This window comes from Nipponia nippon, unplaced genomic scaffold (assembly GCF_047370975.1).
Source record: "Nipponia nippon isolate SJK-2023a ecotype South Korea unplaced genomic scaffold, ASM4737097v1 scaffold_9, whole genome shotgun sequence".
Taxonomy (NCBI): Eukaryota; Metazoa; Chordata; class Aves; order Pelecaniformes; family Threskiornithidae; genus Nipponia; species Nipponia nippon.
Genome location: NW_028262413.1, coordinates 18,172,082 through 18,197,254, shown reverse-complemented (window position 1 = coordinate 18,197,254; position 25,173 = coordinate 18,172,082). Strand labels below are relative to the sequence as shown.

General features: G+C 44.7%; 1 protein-coding gene across 7 annotated transcripts in view; it reads right to left on the bottom strand.

Annotated features, from left to right (window-relative positions):
- The window catches only part of STAB1 (stabilin 1), a 69,949-nt gene that overhangs the window by 17,386 nt on the left and 27,390 nt on the right, over window positions 1-25,173 (bottom strand). For all 7 annotated transcript variants that reach the window (XM_087744531.1, XM_087744525.1, XM_087744526.1 and 4 more), the window contains 28 exons: window positions 23,515-23,637; window positions 21,813-21,959; window positions 19,834-19,896; window positions 18,763-18,876; window positions 18,310-18,363; window positions 16,803-16,883; window positions 16,344-16,502; window positions 15,382-15,444; window positions 13,887-13,988; window positions 12,819-12,905; window positions 12,339-12,450; window positions 11,631-11,814; window positions 11,276-11,369; window positions 10,197-10,355; window positions 9,315-9,410; window positions 8,829-8,924; window positions 8,173-8,220; window positions 7,194-7,324; window positions 6,687-6,798; window positions 6,382-6,459; window positions 5,899-6,000; window positions 5,289-5,396; window positions 4,642-4,773; window positions 4,318-4,446; window positions 3,368-3,424; window positions 2,444-2,539; window positions 1,164-1,359; window positions 624-719 (listed from right to left, as the gene is read on the bottom strand). In XM_087744531.1, the coding sequence (XP_087600657.1) occupies window positions 624-719; window positions 1,164-1,359; window positions 2,444-2,539; window positions 3,368-3,424; window positions 4,318-4,446; window positions 4,642-4,773; window positions 5,289-5,396; window positions 5,899-6,000; window positions 6,382-6,459; window positions 6,687-6,798; window positions 7,194-7,324; window positions 8,173-8,220; window positions 8,829-8,924; window positions 9,315-9,410; window positions 10,197-10,355; window positions 11,276-11,369; window positions 11,631-11,814; window positions 12,339-12,450; window positions 12,819-12,905; window positions 13,887-13,988; window positions 15,382-15,444; window positions 16,344-16,502; window positions 16,803-16,883; window positions 18,310-18,363; window positions 18,763-18,876; window positions 19,834-19,896; window positions 21,813-21,959; window positions 23,515-23,637 (3,019 nt within the window). The remainder of the gene's footprint in view (window positions 1-623; window positions 720-1,163; window positions 1,360-2,443; window positions 2,540-3,367; window positions 3,425-4,317; window positions 4,447-4,641; window positions 4,774-5,288; window positions 5,397-5,898; window positions 6,001-6,381; window positions 6,460-6,686; window positions 6,799-7,193; window positions 7,325-8,172; window positions 8,221-8,828; window positions 8,925-9,314; window positions 9,411-10,196; window positions 10,356-11,275; window positions 11,370-11,630; window positions 11,815-12,338; window positions 12,451-12,818; window positions 12,906-13,886; window positions 13,989-15,381; window positions 15,445-16,343; window positions 16,503-16,802; window positions 16,884-18,309; window positions 18,364-18,762; window positions 18,877-19,833; window positions 19,897-21,812; window positions 21,960-23,514; window positions 23,638-25,173) is intronic.

The following is a 25,173-nucleotide window of genomic DNA, read 5'->3' as shown; positions in this document are numbered from 1 at the left end:
CCCCAAAACACTTCACTACAAAATCAATCTTTGTGTGCAGACCTTTGAAATCCCAAATTATTTAGGAGCTTGTGTTCCCCCCCCCAGCCCAATGGTAATCATAATCCCAAATCCCAGGAATAATCATCTTCAACATATTACTTTGATACACAATGACAGATTAATTGAGAACTGCAGACTATGGCCTGAGCTCACCTAAATCAACAAATCTTGTCAGCAGAAAAAGCAACTCAGCAGACACACTGCGGCCCTTTGGAGGCTTCAAATCAAGCCCTGCCACCTTCTTAGGCAAGTAACAGGAGTCATGATCAACCCAATCTGGCTGGGAGCTTCCATCTCTCACCCAGGGCGAGGGGCTGTTCTTGAGGTGCCCCGAATCTCAGTGGGGACAGAAGCAGGTGATATGCTTTTCCCTACATGAATTTCACCCAAATAACTTCAGGGCTCATGTGGTGTTGGGCAAGTCACACCACAAATGTAGCTCGTGTGCAGGAAGGCGCTAGCACAGTCTGATAAGCTTTCTGGGGGATGCAAAGAACAGGCAACTGTGGTCACCTTGCTCAGCTAACACAGATTTCTCTGCCAAAAAGGCAGTATTACACCATGGGCGCCTTCACACTCACTTTCTCGGCAGGTAGGGCCTTTCCATCCTGGGAAACACTCACAGCTCCCGTCCCCTTGCAGTCCGTCATTACATATGCCGTTGTCGCAGGCACATTCTGCAGAGGAAATATAAACACTCATCACTGTCAGACCAACCAGGTCTCACAAGCAGAGTCTTGCTGCCGTTTCACTCGCTGCTCTGTTCATAATCCAATGCATCAAGCTGCCATAAAAAAAAGTCACAGGAGCATCTCCTCTTGTTCCCTTGCTACCAGGCCAAAAAGCCCAGGAATGACCACCCACCTTTACTTTCTATAGTTTGGGTGGCAGTAGGATGAGCAGCATAGCACAGTCTTGGTTTGAGGATGAAAAATGGGGCCACTCCTCTGGCTGACCACAACTCCTGCTGTCCCTCTCTTGGTGGCCTGCCAGCCATTTGCCTCAGACGTCTTGGGACATTTCTTCCCTCCCACCACCCCTCCTGAGAGCTGAGACGTGGCCACTTTTCTCCCCTTGCAGGAAGGATGGTAGAAACAAGCTGCAATAGCCATTGGTGTCACCTGATTTGCAGTCAGCTCCATATCGGCCCACTTCACACATTTCACAGGCAGTGCCGTGGAAACCCTCCAGGCATCGGCACTCTCCACTGCCCTCGATGCCGTCCTGGCATTCCCCATTCCCGGAGCACCACTGGCCTGGCTTCCCTGGGCACATCTCGCACATGTGTCCGTAGTAGCCGGGGCAGCAGACGGACCTCTAGGGAACCAAAAAGAACAGGTCGGGGTGAGCCGTCTTGTGCAGCACAGACAAGGTACAGCTTTATTGGGGAAGCCACTCTACTATGTGATAGCCCTTATTTCTGACGTGTGAAAGGGCCAGATGGGCATGGTTAGGACAGAGTGAGCCCCCCAAAATGGGGTGCTCTGTTGCCCAGAGCCTCTTGTAAAGGTCTGCACTGCCACTTGAACAACACTGGCCATTTGGTAACATAAATGTTCAGTCCTGTGCCCATCCAGCCTATCTTCTGCCTGCATCCCACCAGTGAGAGGCTCTGTTGGGCAGAGAAACGCTCTGCCAGAAGGTGATTTGGTTCAGAAGCCTGATTTAACTGCTCTCATTTCTTTCTGCATCTACCTACGGAGGGAGTCAACCATGATGGGACTAAGTTGGGCAGTACAGATGAAGAGAAACATCATCCAACGAGGGAATGCAGAAGTGCCTAGTGAGGTACAAATGTTGACTGAAACTCTCCCTGTGGGACCATACGTCCAAACTGCCTCTCTCCCTTCTCCTCTATCTCCCATTCCCACCAAACCTTCCAGGGAGATGCTTCAATACCTGTAAGAGCTCAAATTCACACAAGTCTTTCTATTACCATTTCCTCTTCAATTGTTTTCTCCCAGCCACACATTTTCACAAAACTGGTGGGGGCCATAATAGCTGTGAGACCTTCTGCTCCTTGCTTTGGTTTGGCTTCAATTAGTCATCAGTTTTTTGGGAAGGCACATGCACAAGCAAAATACCACCATTCATGCCTCATTTCCTTAGGAAACCAGACTACAAACATTCAACTCCTCTTCCTCTGCAGGACAAAACCCAAAGTAACAATACCAAAGCAGCAGGCCACAATCCATCACTGTGCAGACGTTTCCGCAGGTTTGTTTTTTCTCCAGTGCCCTCTATCTCCAGGATGGAAAGCGACTCCCAGATGAGCCCAGTCTCAGCTACGTAATGGCACAAATGCAGCCAGGACTTCAGCACAGGCTGTATTTCCATGGCTGTATTTCTAATACCCATCTTCCTTTTGTCAAAATGAATCCGAGGCAAATGTTTTTCTTACCAAAGAAACCTTTGCACAGGTGAAATGGCAGCCAAGTATTCCTGTATCCCCAGAACGTAATTCACAGCGAGCAAGATTCTTGCTGCCTGGGAATTCCTGCAGGTAAAATTAACATAGATACAGACAGAATATATTACAATATTTAGACAGATTGTACATTCTGGTACATATGGCGGTGTTCTTGCCTAACAGAGGAATAATGCTTTTTATCTTACAGGAACAGCCCTAAAAATTTGGACTTCCCAGAGCTGAGACCAATGAGGCATCTCTAGATGTGAGAGATACACCACACATAGTCTATTTTGTTACCTGCCAAATTCATGGTATACGTGTCAGTATGAATACTGAGGAAAAAGTAATTGGAAAATGTTTGGCATAGAGTAAAGTAACAAAGCCTAAGAAGGCAGATGTGGCTGCTAGGCAATTCATAGCCAACCTGGAGATGAAATGTTTAGTTGTTTTCCTCTCTGGAAACATTTCTCACTCACTCACAAACAAGCTGCAGGAACAACCAGCCCATCTGTGTGAATAAATCAACAGTCCAGGCTGGGAAATCGCTATTGGCACCCCTAAACTGGCTTTCCATGATGATAACATCAAAAGAGGAAAGATCAAAAAAGACATTTCTTTTTTCCCCCCTAAGAGGGGAAACTCCCCACACTGCATGCTTTAAAGGGCTCCTGAAATTCAGGCAAAGCCTGATGCCAGCTCTGTAAGGGGCCTCACGGTTCACGTTTGTGTTTTTCCTGTGTAAACCTCCCTTGGTGTCTGCTTTCTCTTACAAACCCTGCTAATGAATGAGCCACAGAGGATTCAAGGGCACGTTTTTTTCGGGTATCGAAGAGACATCTACAGAGCAATAAAAGGACATCAAAGCACTATCTGCAAACAGTCTGTGTGATGTCACATGAATCAGAGACTCACCACAAGAACTGATCCAGGAGGACACTTGATCCCCTTCTCACACTTGCCGCATCTTGACTAGGGCACAGAGAACAGGACAAGTCACATGTGTGCCCTCTACCCACATCACACCAAGACACTAATCTTGAATTACAAATGGTGCTGTACAGGCTGCTGGCTGGGACAAAGACAAAGATGTATTTATCTCCGTGGCTCAAAACACTGAAAGAAGAAAAATCATGATGCATGACCCTCAGGTCCTGGCTGCTATCAAAGGCTTCACACAAGGTCTTATTTCTGCTCTCCAGTGGTGCACACAAGGTCTTATTTCTGCACTCCAGAGACCATACCACAAAAGAAACCAGAAGACATCCCATGTTACACCTCTTCTGAGTCTCTGAGCTGGGCTAGGGCTTTCTGCAGGCCTGGAGTTCCTTCACGCAAGGCTACAAATACTTTTTTTCTGATCTGTAAGAGGGCAGGCCTGCCTCACTCTGACCGTGTAATCTTCAGGTGGCCAAGAGCCACAAGATACATGCGGGCTGAACTTTGGCCATGACTCCCAGACAGACCACAGCATTTCCTAGGGGAGCTTGTGGTCATGCCATGCAAGAATTGGGCTGGATTCTACTTGCACAGCTGAGTATCTGGGACTCCCAGTCCCTGCACCAGCCTGCCCCATGGCTGGCACTGTGAGAAAACCCCAGCAAGTGAATTGAACGTGATTTGCACGGGAGCTACATACAGCACAAGAGCTGCAGATCTGCAGCATTAGAAGTACAGAGTCTGAGGCTAAGAAGTGCCAAGTCTCCATGATGTCCCATTTCACGTAAGGCTCATCTGGGGTCAGATCACAAGCTACTGTCTCATCCATGTGTAGGATGTGTAGGTCTTCTGCTATTCATCAGTTTGGTTCAGCAGGTGGAGAAACCCTGTGAAATGGTGGTCAGCTCCTTGGCCATCATCATTACCTTTTGTATGGTGGTGGTATTGGCAGTGCAACGATTCTTCTGTACCTGGAGGACCTGTGAAACCCCGATCAACATGCCATTCTTCGTCTCAAGAAATTTTCCATCCAAAGGAATATTATTGACAAACTTCTGCAAAGGAGAAAGAAACGGCTGAGATGATAACCTTCAACTCCTTTTGCATGGATTGCTTGATAGCTGTCAGAGAGCCACAGTAGGCAAACTGTAAGGGTGTCCAGAACAGACATGGGTGTATCCAGCCACCAGCCTTAGAAAGTGATAGGTCTAGCCAGATCCTCAAATGGCAGAACAGTCTTCCCTCCTTACCTGGGTGCTGTTTTGATAAAACATTAGCCAGTAGGAGAGCCCTAACATGCTGTTCTTATGGATTCCACTTCTCAAGTCCGTGGGCAAGAGCTTCTCTCCCAGTACAACGTGGTACTGCACTGTCTCATTGTCCTAAATCCACAAAAAACCCAAACGTTAGGACTCTTTTGGACTTCCTAGACTACAATTCAGCCAGAGGTATGACGTGAGAAGAGTTCCTAAGCAACCTGTAACAGCTAATTAAGCCCACAGAGCCTAGTAACTCCCTATCAAAGATGACTGATCACACCTCATGAGTCTGTTACTGGATGAAGTCATAAATGTTTTTTGGAATCTTTCAAAAGGTTCAAAATTGCCACAGATATGCCACAGTCAGCCAGAAAGGGGAACATGTTGTGCCATCTATCTGCATTCAAATCTACTCAGAAATTTGCATTTGGAGTCCAACTATTCTTTTCAGATCCCATTGCAACGGCCCAGGAAACTCTCTCATTTCTCTCTGCCACATTTCCCCTAGCTTTTAGCATCAGATATGCTTCTCCTCTCCACGCTCAAATCCACTGAACTCAAGTTTATGATCTGAGAGTGTACATGTCCCCGCACTTACCGCAATACATATTCAAACTGCAAGCACGCAGTAAGCTTACCAGCTGTGTCACATTGGCAGCATGGCAGTACTCCTCAATGGAACTATTTCCAGGAACAAAAACTGTATATTTTTCAGAGGACTCGATTTTTCCAATGAGCTGGTATTGCTAAAAAATGTCCAAACAGTAACATTAGCAATTACACTTGTACTCACTGAAAACAAAACCACACATGAAATCAATTGCAAAGGCAAGAGCGCTAGAGGAAATGCTTGAAAACAGGATATACAACTTCTACTCAGTCACACACATCTAATTGCTTGCTCCTCCTCCTGGGCTGACATAGCGCAGCTTCCCGATTATGAACAAGCCTTCCTTTTCCTCTCAGTTTTTCTGCCCTGTACAAGCATGAGAGTGCCTGCAGTAGACAGGTCACCTTCCACTGTAATAACATGACAATGATACAGAGATCTAACTGCAAGTATATAATCCTTTCCTTTGGCTGCTCAAAAGAGCCTTCCTAGAAGAACACTCTGGAATGGTAGGAAACAAGTGGTCTCTCTTTTCTCACCAGGCAGTCCAAATTTTGGCCCACCAGTACAGGGTAAGCTGGGCATTTGCTCAAAAGACAGTTCTGGCAACCACAACAGTGCTCACATCAACTGCTTACCTGTAGCAACTCCTTGAATGTGCTGAATGAGGCAACTGTCTCAAGCTGTTTCTGCAGACCTGGAGGACTTGGTGGGATATCTTCTGAAGGAGGCAACAAAACCTGCAGAAAAAGCGAGTTCATAAGCAAGGTTGGGCAAGGGGCTCTGGGAGAAATCACACTAGACTCCTGCCCTGCTTGCAAGAAAGGCAATTAGAAATGTCCTCATTTTACACAATTCTGCAATAGCCTTAACTCTTCTTCTGTCAGCCAAGAGAAGAGGAACTCCCCTCCTGCTTGTCCTGGAGACAAATATTTTAAACATTAAACACTGCTGCACAGGAAACATCTGTCAGGACCTTGTGATAACCAAATATATTTTTGCCATTATATCCCTTCCTAACTGTCCAGACATGTATTCCTCCTTGGCCCCATCACAGACGCTGCAACACAAAGCCGCTGCTACAACTGCAGCATCTCCCAGTATCGCATGTACTGACGTACCTTACTGAGGACATGAATAATGCCATTGCTGGCAGGGATGTCGCTGACGACTATACTCGCATTCTGGATGGTTAATACCTGCAAAAGTATCAGAGGGAGAAGCAAAAGGATTAGAAGTTGCCAAGCAAGTTCAAAACAAATATATTATTCGTTCAAGGTTGCACATGATTTATCTGGGTACAATTTTTAAAAGATGTCTGAGTTTGAGGGCATCAGTATCCCATCCACGCTCCCCACTGGATACAGCAGCTCTTAAGCAGTTTAATTTGATCCTGGTACATGTGCATTATGTAAGAAAGCCTTACGCCGCTCCTGGTGTTTATCTGCCATCTGGTCTGTGGGTTGAGGGTGGGTAATTCTGGCCTGTCATACTTTTTGAGTTTTTCACCAGTGAAGATGCCCTCAAGAAAGTGGGCCCTTAAGGGAACAAAGGCAGGTAAAGAAAAGGTTAGGGCACTGTTTGTAATAACAGAGAGATAAGACCATACCACCCAACATTCACGTCTCTCACATGAAGTAGTTAAGCATGTGGAGAGAACGATGGAGAGAATTACTTGTCCTGATGCCATTTGCATCTGCGTGATGGGGAAAATCTCTCTCTGCAAATACATGAAAAATAAACCCACCTCCCATAGCCTGTGGTCTGTTATGTTTTAAATGCCTACTAAATTCTTTGCCTGCTAGATATTTAATATTGCTTCTATAGTTATCTCAAGATAACACTTTATTGGTCTTGTACAAGCAGAAATCCAGCTCGTGGCTTTGTTACTGTTGTTTGGCAATATAAAGCAAAGGCAGGAGTCTCCTCGTACCTGACTAAAAATGGCAGCATGTAGGGGGTCAGCCAAAAATCTTTCTCAGCCTTGCTCAAGTTTTTGATAGCTGCCTCTGATGGCACCAGGACAGTGACATTGGTTCCTGCTGGGATGCTGAAGAGAGATTTCTGTTGTCCAAAGCACAAAAATGAACAAATAAGACATGCCAGTGCCACATCTACACTGCAAAACAGAATCAACAGTCATCCCACCTACACGCTCCAGCAGCACAGCAGGGTCTCCTGCACGTGGCAGGTAAATGCTGTTGGCAATCAATGAATGCCACAGATGGTTTAGGCAAAACAGTTGACACCTGTTTGCCAAGGGAAAACCTGCTGCTTTAAGCTCTACTTTCATACTTCAATTAATCTTCAAACCCATTCAATCATACCCATAAATCCCTTCTGAACCCTCAACATCAGTTTTGGGGGAGGGACCAAGATTATTCCTAGCAAAAGCAATGTATGCAGCAGGACAGGTAAGCTAAAGCTCAATTAGATGCCGTACATCACAGCATGCTTCCACAGACTTGCTGCAGTCTGTGGAGTGTCTCTGTTGTTTCCACACCGGAGACAGGAAAGCAGTAACAAGAAAAGGAACAAACATACAGTCTAACTTCTCAAAGCATGCTCTTCTGAAAAATAGTTATAATGCTACCCCTTTTTCTTTCCCTTCTGTGCTGTTTTATGATGGCCAGGAGTTACAGATGATACAACCATGAAAATTAAGTGCAACACAGCCCCAGCTTCCTCTGGTGCTAGAAACAAGGCCCCAAACCCACACTCATGACCCTCACTCTATCACAAACTCCAGAACTTTTCTACACACCTGCTCTGTAATGATTTCTCCTTCACTGTTGTTTTGTTTTTCTCTAATGAAAAAGATAAATTGAGTTGCTCTTTCTCTAACAGCAGTGTTCACACAGACTTCACTTCTACCAAATCTACCCGTGCGGGCATCCCATGGCTGTTCTTACCTTAAGCCAGTCGTAGAAGCCTGCGAAGTGGGAATTCCCGGCCAGCTCCTTGCAAATAGAAACAACAGAAGGGTTACCCCTGCTGAGCACTGGAGTTGCAGGGCTGGGAGATCCAGGGTGGGGGAAAGGAGCCCTGCACAATACCAACTCTGGCAATAATGACTTGGACGTTCCTCTCTCACCTTACAACCATTACAGGCACTGTGTATCATGGAGAGGGATGGGCACTCCTAAAACCACACTCCAGCCATTAAAAACCCCTATATTTCCAAATAAACAAACTCTTTTCAACTCATCTGCAATTGCACATGTTTACCAGGGACAGGGATTCAATCCACAATGGCCTTCGATATTTCTAATGACAGAAAATGGGCCTAGCAGCTCTGACCTGAAAAGCTTTCCAAACAACAAAAAAAAGATGACTTATTGTGCAGGACAGACAGGGGTGAAGCAGCTTAGAAATTATTGCCAATGGTTTCATGAACACACTGCCCTTGGCATCAGTTCTGTCTCTGTGGCCTTGGGCAGACACATGTGCTGTGCTGTCAGGCTGGTGCTGCAAGAGGGAGTCAACTCAGGTAACAGAAAAGGAAAGTAAGAGCAGAGCAATTTCTCTCCAATGTCAAGAAAACCTCAGACGTTTGCTTTTTACTCACTTTTAGAATGTCCCCGTAGCATGTCATGCCATCCCCCATGTAGCCTTGAGGGCAAGCGCAGGATCTCTCTCCTCCTCCAAGGGGTACACACATAGCCTACAAATACAAGGAAAGAGGAAATTACAGACCAAACACAGGTTATGCAGTGTTACACCTATCTAGGAACTGAATTCTGGCCTCCCATGGCCTGGGCTAGAGGAGCACACAGAAGCACCTTCCTCATGTTGCCTTTATGGTGGCACTGAATTTATACCTCATGCAGCAAAGCCTAGATGATGGCTTTGGTTGTGTGAATTCACAAAAATCAGAGGATCTGCCTGGGTAAATCAGAGACCAAACCTGTATAACACCTCAGTGGCATGCAAATAAGATGATGTAATGCAAATCCTGACAATTCTCTTGATGCCGTGGCTGAAAAAACTCTGTCAGGGAGCAGAGGAACCTCCACTGCCATGCCAGCCTTGGGACAGCACTTTAGCTACTCACCAAGTCATGGCAGCCACCGTTGTCCATGAGGCATGGGTTGATTGCATCACAGTTGTGACCATCACCAGCATAACCCCTCTTGCAGACACACTTGCTCTGCAAGAAAGAGACATTTGGACTTCATAGACCTATCAGAGCATGCTCATATCTCATTTCCTTAGCAGGGCATCATTCTCTATCACAGCACACACACTGCCTGATTAATCAAGTGCATTGATCCCTTGCACCGCTTAGCTGTGGGGGGGTCACTTCAAGATGATGGTTTCCATCTTTATTTCCAGCTTTTTGGGGAATGGCAGAAAGACAAGAGGGGTTAATTTCAAAGCTTCCTGTTTTCAAGATAGCTAGGAGAGCACTTGCACATCTCACCTCACTAAAATCTGCTAAAGATTTGGCACATTGTCCAATACTCCCGTGGCTCAGTGGGGAGAAGCACCTTGAGAAGCAGCATCCTGAGAAGCCACCTCTCCTGCGTGCCTTCCTCCTATCTCAAGATGCCTAACTACCAGCCCAGCTCCCTCCACGGACTATCTGAACAGCTGCACATGCTTTTCTGCATATTTTAGCATTGCCCAGAGACAATCCTGTGATCTGGGAACAAGGGGGACACAGCAACTAATGCCTTATACTGAGATGTATTATGTAGTCTCTTCCCTTTGCTGCATAGGAGTTTCAGAATAGAGCAGCAGCCTCAAACACATCACTGCATATCACCTCATGCAAGGACACTGTGTGGTTTTAGCTGCAGCCAGTGTTTCCGGCAGCAGACAAGCAGGGTTTGCTGCTGACCAGCCCAATTTCTACCTCTGGCAATCCCAGGCCATCTTAGAGCAGCCTTGGTAAAGTTAAGTCCCCCATCAGACTGCTTAGCATTGATCATACCTGGCCAGGGCCGATATAAACGCAGTCGGCATTGATGTGACAGTTCCCTCTGCTCTCCAGCATGCAGTTGTCTATAGCCACGCAGGTCTTCCCGTCCCCAGTCCAGCCCGTGTTGCACTGGCAGGTGGCGGTGCCGGGGCCTGTACTGGTGCACAGGGCCTCCAGGAGAAGAGAGAGAAAAAGAATTACACTCAGCAGAAGAAAGGAGGGAGTGCGGTGCAAACACAGCAACAAATTTCCTTCATCAGACTATGGAGAGTTTCTGAATGATCAACTCTGATTCCGGCACTGGGGGTAGCCCGTGGAAGCATCTTCTCCAGAAGTCCTAGACAACTTCATAATAAAGTGATTCTGGAAACATTTAGTGTTTTCAGAGGCAGACACTTGTGTTTAGGGTGGCTCAGAACTTCCAGGGCATTCCCTACTATCCTGTAAAGCTTTTCCATTACAGAAGAAATATTCCCTGAAGAAGAGGAGCACAATCTCCTGCCTGGATATGTGGGATGGAATCAATGATGGAGGGAGGTGTCTCTCAGGAAAGACCTACTTTGTACCCAGTGCCATCCTATTTCCTTCTGCACAGCCCAATGTGTTCCTCTCACTGAACGGTCTAAATTATGATGAGGACTGACCATTTGGTGGTCATTTCCATCATAAAGCACCACAGTTCTTTACTAAGGATAATAATGCAGTGTCAAAAGGATAATAACGTAGTGTTGATGGTTACTAGAAATATGAGTTGGAGCTCACAGCTAAGCTACAGTCTGAACACAGCAACAGAGAAACTAACACACATTAGAAGAACTTGAGGGGAAAATCAATACAAACCAAAAGTTATCTCTACAGCTAATCTCTGTAGCTGTCAAAATATCTGGTGCAAGCCAGCCAAACTCTCCCTGGGGTGTCACATTTTGGCACCAACCCTTATGACGACTGTGTCAAGGTACCTGTTATTCCACCCCATCTTACAGACAGGGAAAGTTAGCACCCAAAATGTGTAACAGTCCCAGGAGTCCTGGATCCCTGCTCTGATTGATAGGGGCTACTTCTCCATGCTTCGACAGTCTGACCCCACTTACATTCTGTGAACAGCCTCCTCGTTCTGGCTGACTGCACAGGTCAATGGGCTGGCAAGAAAACCCATCACCTTCATATCCATCCATGCAGATGCACCTTAAAAGGATAAGCACAAAAGGGACACAGATAAAGTAGCTCCTTCTGAAAGTCAGGAGAGAACAAAAAGGCAGTTTGAGCCTCTCAAGCAAGCAAGAACCTGACTTTGACTTCTAGCAGGTTGGTGGCATTACTCAAACAATCCTGTGCACCAAGTATGGAGGCATATATACACAATTACAGGGCTGGCAGCCTCACAGCTGCTGTGTGCCTGTACAACAACACTGTGCCCACCTGAATGCGTATGCCAGAAAGACTGACCTTGCTGTGTCATTGAGGCTGCAGACAGCATTCTGGTGGCAGTACTGGGATAGCCCACTTGGGCCACAGTTCTTGGATGTCTTGTCACAGAATTTGCCAGTATAGCCTTCCTTACAGGACGAGGACTGACACACACCACCGCTGCCAGGCCTGTTGTCACAGACACCATGGACACAGCCACAATCTGTCAAGTACATGGAGTAAGATCAGTAACTGCAAAAAGTCCAGAAACCACAACAGTGATGGCATTTTGTATGTTCCCAACTTTCCTTCACAATCTCTTGTGACACCAAATGATCATCCCATTTGTTCTTGACAGAGGGACGTCTGCTGAGAGACATCAGTCATAACCCAAAACCTGGCCAGGGAACAGATCCTGTGACCGACTGGGTCTGTGTTTTTTATAGGCTTTAAGGTTCAAATTTAGGCTATCAAGCTCAAGGTCCTTGTCAACTGTCTTCTCTTTCCTAGCAGCAGAGATCTAAAACAAAGTCCCACACATAAATTTAGCTGATGTTTCCAAGACCCCCATCACCACTGTCATATCAGCCATGTTTTCTCCACTGTTGCTTGAAGGGACACCCATAATGACATTTCTGTCACTTCTTTCATGATGCTGGTCTTGCCAGAAGGGAATCCAGGATACATGAACCTGCACTATATCCTTGCCTTACATTTTCCTCTAGTCTCTCTATCAGAATTACCAACCTTCATCACAGTTCTCGCCATGCTTGTTTGGGTTTGAACAGATGTGGCAGGCTATTCCTTTGAAACCTTCAAAGCAGTGACAGTTGCCATTCCCTTGTATGCCATCGCTGCACTGGAAGGAAAAAAAAAAAAAGAAAACCAAAGTGACTGAAACTCAGGGAACCAAGGCAAAGCCAAGGCATTGATATCTATCAAAGGCACTTTGATACTTGCAGTAAAAAATAGGACTTTGAAGAGTGGTGGTAGTAATACAAAATCCCACATAGCCAGAGCTGTCCCCAACAGCCATGACATGATTCACATTAGAGCTCAAGACAGAAAACCCACAGAGTACGTGCCATTCTCCCTAGATCTTCTGCTGCCACTGCTGTGGGCTTAGCCCTGGAGCACAAATTCTGAATTGTACTTATCTACAACTACACTCTCTAACCACCCTGTCTCAACTGCTCATTGCAACACAGCAGAATCTTTCATACTTACATTTCCTCGGCCATAACATGGACTGGAAAATCCCCCTGGGCATGGCATGCAGTCTGGACCAAAGAATCCTTTGCAGCATCCAGGTTTCTGAAACAAAAGCAAAATTAGTAAGGTATGACGTGACTTAACAAGAATTGCCTGGAGTCATCCTGCCCTCATAATTCTGAAATCCTCGTCCTCCTCTCTGGCATGGACTGAAATGGACTGTCTCATTTGGCATCTGTGTTTCTAGGAGCTCCTGCACTTAAATTACTTTTCAACAATACCCCTCTTTCTGCTCACAGCCTGTTTTTCTCAGAATAAATCACTATTTTCTGCTCTCTCTCTGACTTCAACAATAGAGTCCATGTTTTCTGTGAGCTTTTATTTCTTTAATAGTGCTGGCCCACTCACTCTTACTTTATCCTTGCTGAGGACTCTGTTTCTTTGGAGGAATATAGCAGCACTGGATCACAGGCCTTGTCACAACTTACCAATGGAAGAACAATCACAAGACAATCAGCAGTATTTAATGAGACACCCACAAATCATTCCATATAGTTGGCACTGTGAGAGCTCAGGAGCTGAGGACAAACGTGAGGTCCATAAACTTGCTAAGAGCAACTTTCCCAAACCATCTGACAACGTTTCATAAACAGGATGCAATAACTTCACAGCTTACAGCACTTTCTCTGTGCTCAGCTTCCTTTGGGAGAAATGCCAAAATCAGGGCACCTTCAGAGAAAACGTGCCACAGCTAATACTGCACCATTTGTCTCATGGCTTCCTCCAGCTTGGCTAGTCACAACTGGTGTGCTTTATTTTATTTATTTATTGTACTCAGGTTTAACTGAGCTGCTTTCTAACATTTGCAGCGGGTTGGTACCCTGTGTTCTCTCTGTTTGCCAAAGAAAAAGCAGGTAGCCAGTTCATGTGATGGTCCTGGGGACAGCCCTTTGCATGGGACAGCTTTCCTTTTGCTCCCATCCAGCCCCCTCTCAGCTCAAGGAGTCAGAACTCTTCTCGATGAATGAGGAAGGGCAACCCTGAGCTCCTTTCAAAGGGAATGTGGTCTTCCATCACACTCACCGTGATAGTTTGATTGCAGTACCTGGCGCACCCCTTCTTCAGGACATTCAGGCCTTGTGGATCATGGATGTATACACATTCTTTTGGGAAGAGCGTTGGTTCCTGTACAAACAAAACAAGTTATCAGCACTGTAACCTTCCCCTCTGCTCTTTTTGCTGCAGAGAGCAACTATGCCTATCTCTAAGCTGAGGAAGTTCACAGAGGAGCCAAGGTGAACAAGATACCATTATGGCATGCCTATCATGAAAGAAGGTACATGTTGGCTTCCTCTTGCTCCCAGCAGTCCCCAAGTCTGAGCCAAGGTGCTGCCCTTTTGTTCTAATAATAGTGCCTATGATAAGGGAGAGAGTGAGAGTAGCGGGAGAGGGTAGGGAAAGAGGAGGAGAAAGGGAGGGAGAGGAGACAAGGGGGAGAAAAGGGCAGGGGGGAGAAATAGAGGGTAAGAAAGAGAGGAGGAAAGAGAAAGGAGGGAGGGAAGGCAGGAGGGAGGGAGAGTGGGGCAGAGGGGCAGTAAGAGAGAGAACGAGAGAGTGAGGGAGGGAAGGAAAAAGAGGGAGGGAGGTGGGACAGACAGGGAAGGAGGTGAGATGGAGAGAGTGAGAAAGAAGGGAAAGGACAGCAAATAATTTTGGAACAACGCTCAGTGACCTGTCATAGAATTAGACACAGGCAGAATTGGGCCCCAGGATGATTCTGGCTTCACCTGCTTCAATCAGAGAGGAAAACAAGCAACTAGTGATTTTGCAGAGCTCTATTTCAGACGTTCATGCTGAGACCGCATCAGCATGTTCTCCTGAAAGTCAGATCTCTCAGAAGACACCCAACAGTTAACAGTGGTGAACACCTCTCTGGCTTTCACAAACAACATCTTGGGCCTGGCCTTCACATGGGGATTTCCTGGAACTTTCTGTTCTGCTAAGCTCAGCGTGGGATAACTCAAACACCAGCACTCGGCCTCCTCCTCCTTACTCCACCTTCAGCTAGTTCTGCTCATCTCTGAATAAACAGGGAGCACAGGCCAAGAACAAATTGTTTCTCACCCTCTCCAGTGCAGAAAGCTTGTTGTGATTCTCTGGCCACGATATAGGCAGTGGCAGTACTGGATGGTACTAGTGGGATCAGGCTTGGTTCTAGCAATCTGGAGGAGCTGGCAGACTCAGCATGTGAGCAGGAAAGTTCTGCCTGAGGCAAAGCAGAAGTGCTAAAAGCTGCAAGTCTACAATTTCATTTAGCCCAGACTGTCTCACAGCTCTCTCCATTGATTCAGCAAACAGACTTCAGAGTAAGAAATAGCACAGAGCAATTAGTGGGTGACAGTCTGGGATCACAGAGCATGTATATGTGGGGAGTACGTATCCCCTACCAAGCCTCTCTACTCGTTGCCTTTCCTCCTCTCTATTTATTTGAAAGTGGCTTGGGTTAGAAACTGTCTATCAGTGTGTCTGTATGTCATCATGCAAAGAAGAAAATGCTGAAATAACCACAAATACTTACCATTTCTTTGCTGCCAGGTGGGCAAACGCTGCTGTTGAGGGCGTCACAATCCACACAAGAGCCCTGTTAAGAAAACAAGAGGGGAAAACTTATTCTTCTCAAAGGAACTCATTCCCCATGCCAAGAACGCCACAGAGCTACTGCTGCCACTATATATCCACAAAACATCACAACATGTATCAGAAACATTCCTAGAAGGCAGTTTCCACGCTCTGAAATGAGGTAAGTTTATCACTTAAATAAAATTACTCCTTTGTCTTGAGGAGATGCTTGCACCTGACTGCAAGATGGGATCTGTCTCCACCCTGTGAATCTACCAGCCACTAGACATGCAGCTATGCTGGAAAACACTTTGGGCATCCATGCAGCATGCCTCACTAAATCAGCAAGTTATGTGGACCCTCTGGCCACTTGGGATTAATTGCGTCTCTCCAAATCAGGTACCTCTTGCCTATTCAGAGCCTCATCATCTTTCTTCAGTAACATACCAATGATCAAACTGAGGAGCAAGCACCTAAAATAAGGTATACGAAACTGTTCAGGTGAGAATATCACACAGCATTTGTAGCTCCCGCTACTGAATGACTGCTTCCCGTCCAGACTATAGGACACCAATGCTGATAGCGATGGGAACAAAGCATTGTCAGCTGAGTTAGCAACTATGGTGTGAAGAAGAACGTATAAGGCCTTATGAAAAGGCAAATGTACTTCTGAATCAAAGGTAGGATGGGTACAAGGAAGAACAACAACCTACAAGGAACATTTGCCCGTTGCCAGCAAAGCAGTGCCAAGTGCTAGCAGAAGAAACACTGACGGTGCTGATACTGCCTAAGTTCACATCAGGGGATCTCTTAGAGAGAACACATTTCCCAAATGCAATTTACACAGCCTGCTTTTGTCCCTCCAGGAAAGTGTGGGGTCTACAGCAACTGCTAGCATGAGAATGGGAGAAGCTGACTTACTATCACAATTTTGTGTTGCTCTTCATTGCATCTGTGAGGCAAAATGGGAATTATTGAAGGAGGGATGAAGATACCGTCCAAGGTATGAATAATACCATTTGATGCCACAATGTCTCGCATCTTTAAGGGGATCCCTGATTCATCCATCAGAATTCTTCCCTGATGCAGAAAGAGAAATAATTTATCTACATTTTAGCCCATTAGACTGTATCAACTACGTATAGCCAATGCAGGAAACAGATGGTACACAACATCAAGTGCAACCACACAAATGGTCAAGCCTCTTAGTGGAGTCACAGGTTGGATAAGCAGCAAACTAATTCAATGACCTCATTTAAGTCTAGTTCTTTAAGCAGAGGAGGAAGCAGAGATGGGCTGAAACCACATTGTTCAGAACCACATCCAGACTTTCTCCTAGCGCAGGAGGGTTTGCCAAAAAGGGTTTTGATTCATACTTACATCTGCACTGATGTTGATGGTAAGTATCTGGTTAGCCATAGTAACAATGTGTGGCATCATTATCAGTTTCTCTACAGTTACCTGAAATAAAAACACAAGGAAACAGTACCATGAAAAAGCAGGGTCATTTCAGTACAGCTTACAGAATCCTTCCATGATTCCCGCCACTTAAAAAACACTCTAAAGGGGACTTGACTTTAACATTTACATTTCATGAAATACCTTAAACACGAACAATGGGTCACGGGGAAATCCAGGACTTCGTGTGAGTTGCTTGCAATACCACAAACACAGCAGTGCTGGTGGCAGCAGCCTTGGTTTTCATTCCTTGTGTAATTAACAGTCCAGCACAGCTGAAATCAAGTCTCACTAGTTGTGTCTCTTATTAATACAGCTGCAAGTAGGGACAGACTAATAAGGGGATTTTCCAGGACTTATTCAATTAACAATGAAAGCTCAGCCAGAAGCATAATAGAGGACATATTTTGACTTAATAAATAAGCTTATTTCCAAAAGCAGAAAAAATGTAAACTGCAGCTACTGCACTGAGAAACTTAATTATTTGAGAAATGAGAAGTTCTGAGAACCAAGACAATTGTTACTTTTGTGTCCAACAGGTTATTAAAAAGTAGCTTAGCTTGTTACTGTGGTGTTATTCATCAATTGCAAGCAAAACTAGGTTTTGCTGTTTTGTCAAAGTGCTGCTCATTTTCTCTATTGGAATTAGGAAAATGACAAGGACTGACATTTGCTTCTCAGTAAAGAATGGGAATAATATTGATATTTCTTAATGAAGGACATGACACTGTACTGTAATGCTTGAGTATTCACTTCCTCCACAGGTTTTGTGTCTAACTTTAAACATTTCTCGTGTTTATTGTATAAGGGAAAATGTCTTGTTGATGCACTATATTGATTTTATTTACCCTGCCATTATAGTACACAGCAATGTTGGTGCAAGAATTGGCAGTACTGGGTCAGATCACAGGCTCACTTGCACCAGTTCTCCATCTCTAACTTTAGCCACTGGTGGAGTCCAAGGAGGGAGGAAAAGGAGCAAGGAGTTTGGACCAATTCTTTGCTTGGCTGTAACTTTTGTGTTGCTGCTATTAGTGTTTCAGGGAAACTGTAAGCTGGAGAGTTCATAATTAAGGTACACTCCTAATTAATAGTTTAACAAATTAAAGTGGTAACAAGAGAGCATTTGCCTGCAGCAAACTCTGCCAGACAATATTTTCATTGTAAAGGCCATCCAACTAAGGAGCACCATCACTCCCAGGAAACTCAGAGTTCCGTGATGGAAGAGCACAAGCTGTCCCTTTTGGCACCCACTTTCATGGTAAACATTTTGCCTCATCAGATCCTGAATCATATCTCTGCTCCTCCAGGGGAAGTCCAAGAAGTAGCAGCTGGAGTCATCAACACTCTGACCTCTATTCCAAACACCACTGATAACATGCTGGCCCAAAGTACCCCAATTATCTGGAATTAGAGCTGCCTGCCTTACCGCTGCTGAAGTGTAGATATGATGTTTCACAAGTTCCTGAAGCTTATTTATGCCCTAAGGAAAGAAGAGAACATAAAAATTAGAGACCCCTTCAATGCTCAGGAGTAAAAGGAGACAACTACTTTTTCTTTTAACCAATGACTGACAATGCCAATGTACTATAGCAGTGAATTCACCTGGTGAATAAGTTCCTTCATTTCCCCCTACCCAAAGCTGGGGTGAGGAAAGAAAGCCAAACATCAGGTTTAAACAATCTGGCTAAGCATATTTCTCATTGCAGGTTCCATCAGCATGCACTTCTCTCCCAGAGACTTACAGAAACAGAGACATGGTTTAGCCATCTCCAGGAAGAACAACTTTCAGCAATGATCAGATACATTGCACAAGCCATTCCAGCACAGCCTAGTGCAACACGGTTAGCTCAGGATGTCTTAAAGTACTACGAGCTCTCACCTCTGTGAAAAGATAAATGAGCCTTCCATCTCTCAACTTATCCACACCGTCATTGCTGGGTACAAATACAGTAAAGGGGCCTGGTCCATCCAGTATTGCAGGCAGGCCACAGTTCTGCAAAAACAATAAAAGATTTCATCATGGATCTAGCATGAGCTGGTGACGGGGGGTCTATCAGGAAGGGAGAGGAAACTCTAAGCAACCCACACAGAGCTACTGAAAAGCAAACATATACAAGAGGCAACTGGACACCAAGGATAGGTATGTAATATAACAGAGGCATAAATACCACAGAAACATAGCTTGGACAATGAAGACACTGGTGTGAATGCAGCTACTGCGAACAAGGGAATACTGGGCTAATGCTCCCCACGTGCTTTAAACACACAAGTACATATACAGAGACTAAAACTGTATCTTTTTGCCTGAAGAGAAGAAAGAGAGAATCAAGTTTATAATCACAACTGCAGTTAGTGAATTTTGTAAACAACTAACAGCCACAGAGCTGAAAACAGGCAAGCCAAGATTGTTGTGAGCAATGCTAGAGCAGATCCAGATGACTCTGATGGACATAAAAGGAAAATCAGTCTGTCCCTCGTGAAAATACTAACTAAATGAATCCTGGGTAGCAGCCTCAAGGTTTTATAACCTGAGGACTGCTTTTATTTAGAGATCTACACCCCAAAACCAAGTAGCTACAATCTAGCTTGGCATGGGCAGTCATGAAACTTTCACTCTTTGTCCTGACAGTGGTCAAGAACTAAACATGCTTTGAAGAACAAACTCTCCAGAGGAGAGGGGAAGGGGAGATGGGGAAGCAGATGAGAAAGACGCGTGTATGCTTGCTGCTTGTGCCAGATCGCCTATAGATGTGAAAATGCCCATCTTTTCCATTACATTTGTTTATGTAAAATACACAAAATTAGAAATGACATAGAAAAAAGCATCCAGAAAGAAGGCCAAACCACTGAGATGTATTTAAATGTTACTCAAAATTCCCATTAAAACAGCAGCAGGCTTTGCAACAGCAGCAATGCCACACCTTCCTGGGACAGAGACAAACATGCTTACCTCCAGTATAGTTTCAAATCTACTGAAGATCTCCATTGAAGCAAGGATCTCACCAATGGTTTTCTGCAAGAAGATACAAAGAGGAAAAACATGGCTGGTGCTGAAGCGAGGTCCGAGCATATACTGGAATGCCCTTGGCCACTTTATGTTTGTGGTTTGCATGTAAATATCTACAGCAGACCATCATCCTCAAAGGCTTCAAACCCTCTATATTGGCCAGTTGACCTAGCAAGGACTGAGCCTGCAGTAACTTAGGCACAAACTCCTTCCCATGTACAACAAACCAGATTTTCCAAGGTACCATGCACTTGAGCACCCTTCTGTTTTCCTACTCCCATCTGCAGATTAAATTAAAGGAAGAGGCGATTGCTCACTATCATTAAAACCAGAGACACACTACTTCCAGTGATATACAAATCAGTTCTGGGCTGGTAGGCAGTGGAGCTGCTCTGTCATCTCAAGTCTCCCTGTGCTTTGCAGACAAGAGTTCAGTCTGCCACCTGCAAATGAGCCCCAGTGCTGAGAAAATACAATATCTATGCATATTCCTGAAAACACAGAGGAAATAGATGCCTGCCTTTTTGCCCCGTTGCCCATGAAGACAAAGGTAACAGGAAGAATGTCCCTTCAAGTATCAAAACTTGTGAAGGGACTTGTCTGACCTTTATTTGCAGGAATCTGCATGTTTTTTTGGCAGAAAGTGCTTCCTGCAGAACAGGCAGAGGCACAGAACATGATTTCCAAGGGACAAGGGTATAAAGGGATTTGATGCCAAAAATGGCTCACGTGATCACTAGCCTTCATTGCAAAACCAGCATCACAAGGGAAGGAAATGTCTGAAGGAGTCCAGAGAAAGACAAGCTCTGCAGGGAGCACTCTCACTGTCCTGCCATCCCAGAGGAGCTGCAAACCCTTCCCTGCAGGTACCTGAGCACACAAACACAGAGGTCCAGCTTCCCTTCTGGACCTCAGACACTGCTTTTTGGAAAACATCCTCATGCAGGTCGTAAGACTGAGAGCATCTTAAATGACAGCAGACTTAAACATCAGTGAAGGGCACAATCAAATCCATATGAACACCCAGACACTTGCACAATTGATACACCATCCTCAGGGCACTTCAGCTGAAGAGCTACTAACACTCAACACAACACTCCAGCTGCTTTTTAAATACACAAAATACAACCATAATATTACACACTCTGACTTTTTATAGATTAATTACAATGGTGTAAAGTAAGTGCAAACTACTACCAAAATCCTACCAAATCCAAGAGCTTCTGTCATTCCATAAGCAATTTTTTTTGCAAGGAGGTAGGAGGTAACAGAGCCTGCTATCTGCATATAGAAACAATATAAAAATGCTCAGGCATAGCAAGGTAGTAGCTATAGCAAAAACTTCTCCCAGCTACCAGGGGAAAGTGCTTAGCAGAACTTGAACCTGAAACCCCTGCCCAATGTCTTAAATTCAAGACATGACTTCAAAATGCAAAATTCAAATGATTACTTGTCCTCATTTTACATATTTTTAATGCAAAGACAACTTTTTCATTATAATTTCAAAATGCAGTACAGACCGACTAAAGAAAATCTTAATTTGATTTTTATGTGAAAAATGCCTTTTCAGTATTTATCCTGTAAGATTCGTACTCTGTAAGACACAACTGAAAAAGAGCTCATTTACTATGAAGAGAGTGATCTTACTCATTGAAAGTAGAACTCTCTACTCATCCAAGCACTGTAAAAGCATCATTGTGAGGTCTGTATCGGGCTTATGCAGTGCTATTAGCTACTTTTAATGGCATGCTGACATAATAGTGCCTAACAGGTCTTATCAGGAGCCGAAAACAAAATAAATAGCCTTTTCCCTTTAAAAAAAGCCTCGCCGATTTGGAAGTTTAATGATGAAAATAGTTTTTTTTTTTTAAGTGTTTATTCAGCTGTCCCATAAAACAGAAGAAATATGAATGTCTGTGTACCTGTGGGTTTCTGAGGTTGTCAGTGCTGGGTTTTTTCCTTAGGTTGTTAACAATATGCATGATGCCATTGGCTGCTGGTAGGTTCACATGCATAACATTGTACAGTTCCCCCGGCAGGTCTTGATATCGAAATGATCTGGTGTACCTCTGGATAATAATAAAAGGTTATTTTCTTGTGGTATATCTGTGGTATCATGATAGATCTATAAATCATTGTTCCCTTCAGTGCTCTCCGCCTATGGGTCAGCAAGGTGAAGGCACAATCAGAGTTACCCTGGAAAAAGTAAATTTAAGGGGTAGCCTGGGTGTAAAACAAACTTCCCACCTCTACTTGAGTTTGGGTAATATTCTGATCCTGGGGGGTACTTTTAAGTCTTATTACAGAAAGAAGGCCTAATCTGGGACAGTCAGCTCTAGAATTAAGTTTGTCTGAGTGTGAATGACCCTTGATCCCAGCTCTGGATCACAAAAGGGTGCACTGACCATCAAGTAGCTACTGCAGCAGTCTGCCAAGTACAAGGAGAGAGGCACGGTGCAGAGAATTTGGAGGCAACCCTGGAACTACAGCTTTGATTGCAACTTTTATTGGCTCATAATGCCAACGAGGAGTCTTCATAATAAAGCCAAGCCAGTCAGGCTCACTGAATTATAAGGCACATATCTGGTCCTTCCGTACTGTATACAACCATGCACTGAAGCTAGGCATATGGAGGTGTTCCAAGGGTAACCTACAAACTAAGCATCAGGGTATTGGTGCTGCAGCCATAATCCAAGTTCAGGCAAACACAACTTCTCCATGCTTTTCATTTCACCATGTGCATTTCTTCAACTGCTCCTCCCTGCCCTGAACTTCAGTTCACATCACTAAGGATTCTGGCTGAAAGAAAGGAAGGGGAGGGCAAACTTCCCAATCAAAAGACGCCTGAGTAAACAAACAGGAAAGAAATTTAAAAGGAGCATCGACAAGCTCAGTTTGGATTCCCCGGCTCCAAATAGTGCTTTGTCCTTTTGATGCACGTGGGGTGCATGTATTACAACCTAGACCTCAAGGCCAAGGCTGGATCCTCAGAGAGGAAACATACGGCTCTCCCTTGGCCAGCTGTGAGCATGAACGCAGGAAAAGTGCAGGCTGGAGAGAGAACAGTGGATGCTGGAAAACATGAGTCAATTGAAAAAGGGAAAAGGGAAAAAAAACCTTCCATATCAGAACATAATGATGAAAAACTCTTCGCTAGGACAACTAAGAAAAATAAAATAGAAAGAGGGGAAAAGGGAAACTGGAAGAGAAAATATTCAGCATGTGGCTGAGTCCAAGCACAGAGTCCCCAAGGAGAAGCATTCAGTTTGAAGAGACACTTTGCTGCCTCTTCCATGTCAGCCATATGGATATTGTAGCTGCTAACGGTGTAAGGAAAAGGTCTCTTCTCCAGAATACACATACAGACCAAGGAAAGACCATTCACAAGTCTGATTCTGGCTAATCGGTTGTCTGCAAGACAGGAGAAGTGGTGTCTTGGGGTGTCTGGTCTTAAATCACCTTGCTTTGGACTCCACAAAGGAGCTGCTTGTTCTGATTGCAGGCAGGCTGATTAGAGAAAAAGGTTTCCTGGTTAAGAAAGCGCACCAAGGAAACTATGCTCAAGCTCCAGTCTGGCCTACATGAAAGCAGCGGTCCAGGACTTCAGTTCAGGAGATACTTTACCTGGCCAGTGAATGTTAGCTGATGTCCTGACAAGGTCCACACAGTCTTGGCTTTTACCATGTCATCTATCAAATGCAGACCAGGAACAATGTGCATTCTGCACAAATGCTCAGCAGTGGTATCCTTTGGGGAATAAAGACCACATAAAGAAGATAAATTACATGTTCTTTCAAAAAACTCATTTGCTGAAAGAGCCATAACATTACCTTTCTCCCAGCTAACACACACAGAGAAATCCTTAGCATACAAGACTGAACTTCCCTTTTCATTTTGGTTTACTGGAATAGCACTATGGCAAATCTTTTGCTTCTGTTTGTGTACACATTCAAACACAGGGAGACTGATTAGCCTGCAAGTGACTTTAGAGGAATCCCCTAGACAGAAACCTATTGGACTCGGACAATTTAAAAACTATCCTTGCATGCTCCAGATTATAAAACTTGCTGAAGCTCCCCATACACAATCTTTGGACCATGTAGGTGGTCTAAGCTGCTGAATTTACATTTAGTTAATTCCTTTTTTTTCTGGGCTTTCCGCCACTGGTGTTTTTTTAAGACAATCCTCTGTCAATACTGATTTAGGTGAAACTGATCCTTGTGGGAACAGGTAGACTAGATAACTCAGGGGACCTTCCTGATGTATTTTCTATGAGTCCAGAAGTTACCATGATGACCTAGGCACAGGGCCTGACTTGTGTTAGTGGAAACCTCTGCTCAACAAGGTAGTAGGAGACAGCTGATGTCCCTGGCATTTGGAGGTTAGGAGTTGCCCCCTAGACTCTGTGTGAGTTACTGCTGCTGCATAGATAGCTTTGCTATCAAGCAAAGGAATGATATTTCTAAACCAGTTGGAAATGTAATGTTCAAACGGAGTTGGTCTGTCTGGCTTATTTTTAAGACATTTACCTTCTCATATCCGAGTGCTAGCTGCAAGCTAGCTGCCACGTGAAACACAAGAGGAACCTTGCCTAACATGCAATTAAAATCCTTACTGCATGAACTGCATTTGTAGCTCATGTGTGCTGATTTTTAGCTCTGTCCTGGGAAAATGGCTTATATACCTTCTCATCCTAATGGGTGGATAGCCTGGTTGTGGGCTTAACTGTGCAAAAACTACTGCAAGAGAACACAATTTAATTAAAAATGAAAAAAAAAATAATATGACCTGCAGGACCTACTTGCTGAAGCCTAGAATTCTCAAACTCTTGTCCTGGCTCCCATAGCAGTTTTCTCCAGCCCTGCCACCCTTGCCATCCCCATTAATAAAATGAGCTCTTCCCAAGAAGTTGACACCATACCCACATCTAGGGCCATAGGCCCAAAACCCAATACTTTGATGCAAATCTCAGCCCCACCCTCAAATAGCGAAAAGCCACCTAAAGTTTTGAGAACAGTCACACACAGGAGGTTCAAGCTTTAAATGGCCAGAAAAACTTACAATTCCTGACATTAAAACCAAACATACTCTGTCAATGTTGAAGAGAGAGAGAGGGCTTTTAAAAATAATGCAAGGGATGTAACGTCCTCTATGAGACTGCAACTTAACCAGACAATGAAGGGTCTTCCCAAGAGATTGCTTCTATAAATACTGCCTTCCAAAGTTCCTCTCTCATGTGTCTATCAGTTTTTACAGGCTGCAGAACTCAGGCAGGAAAGAATT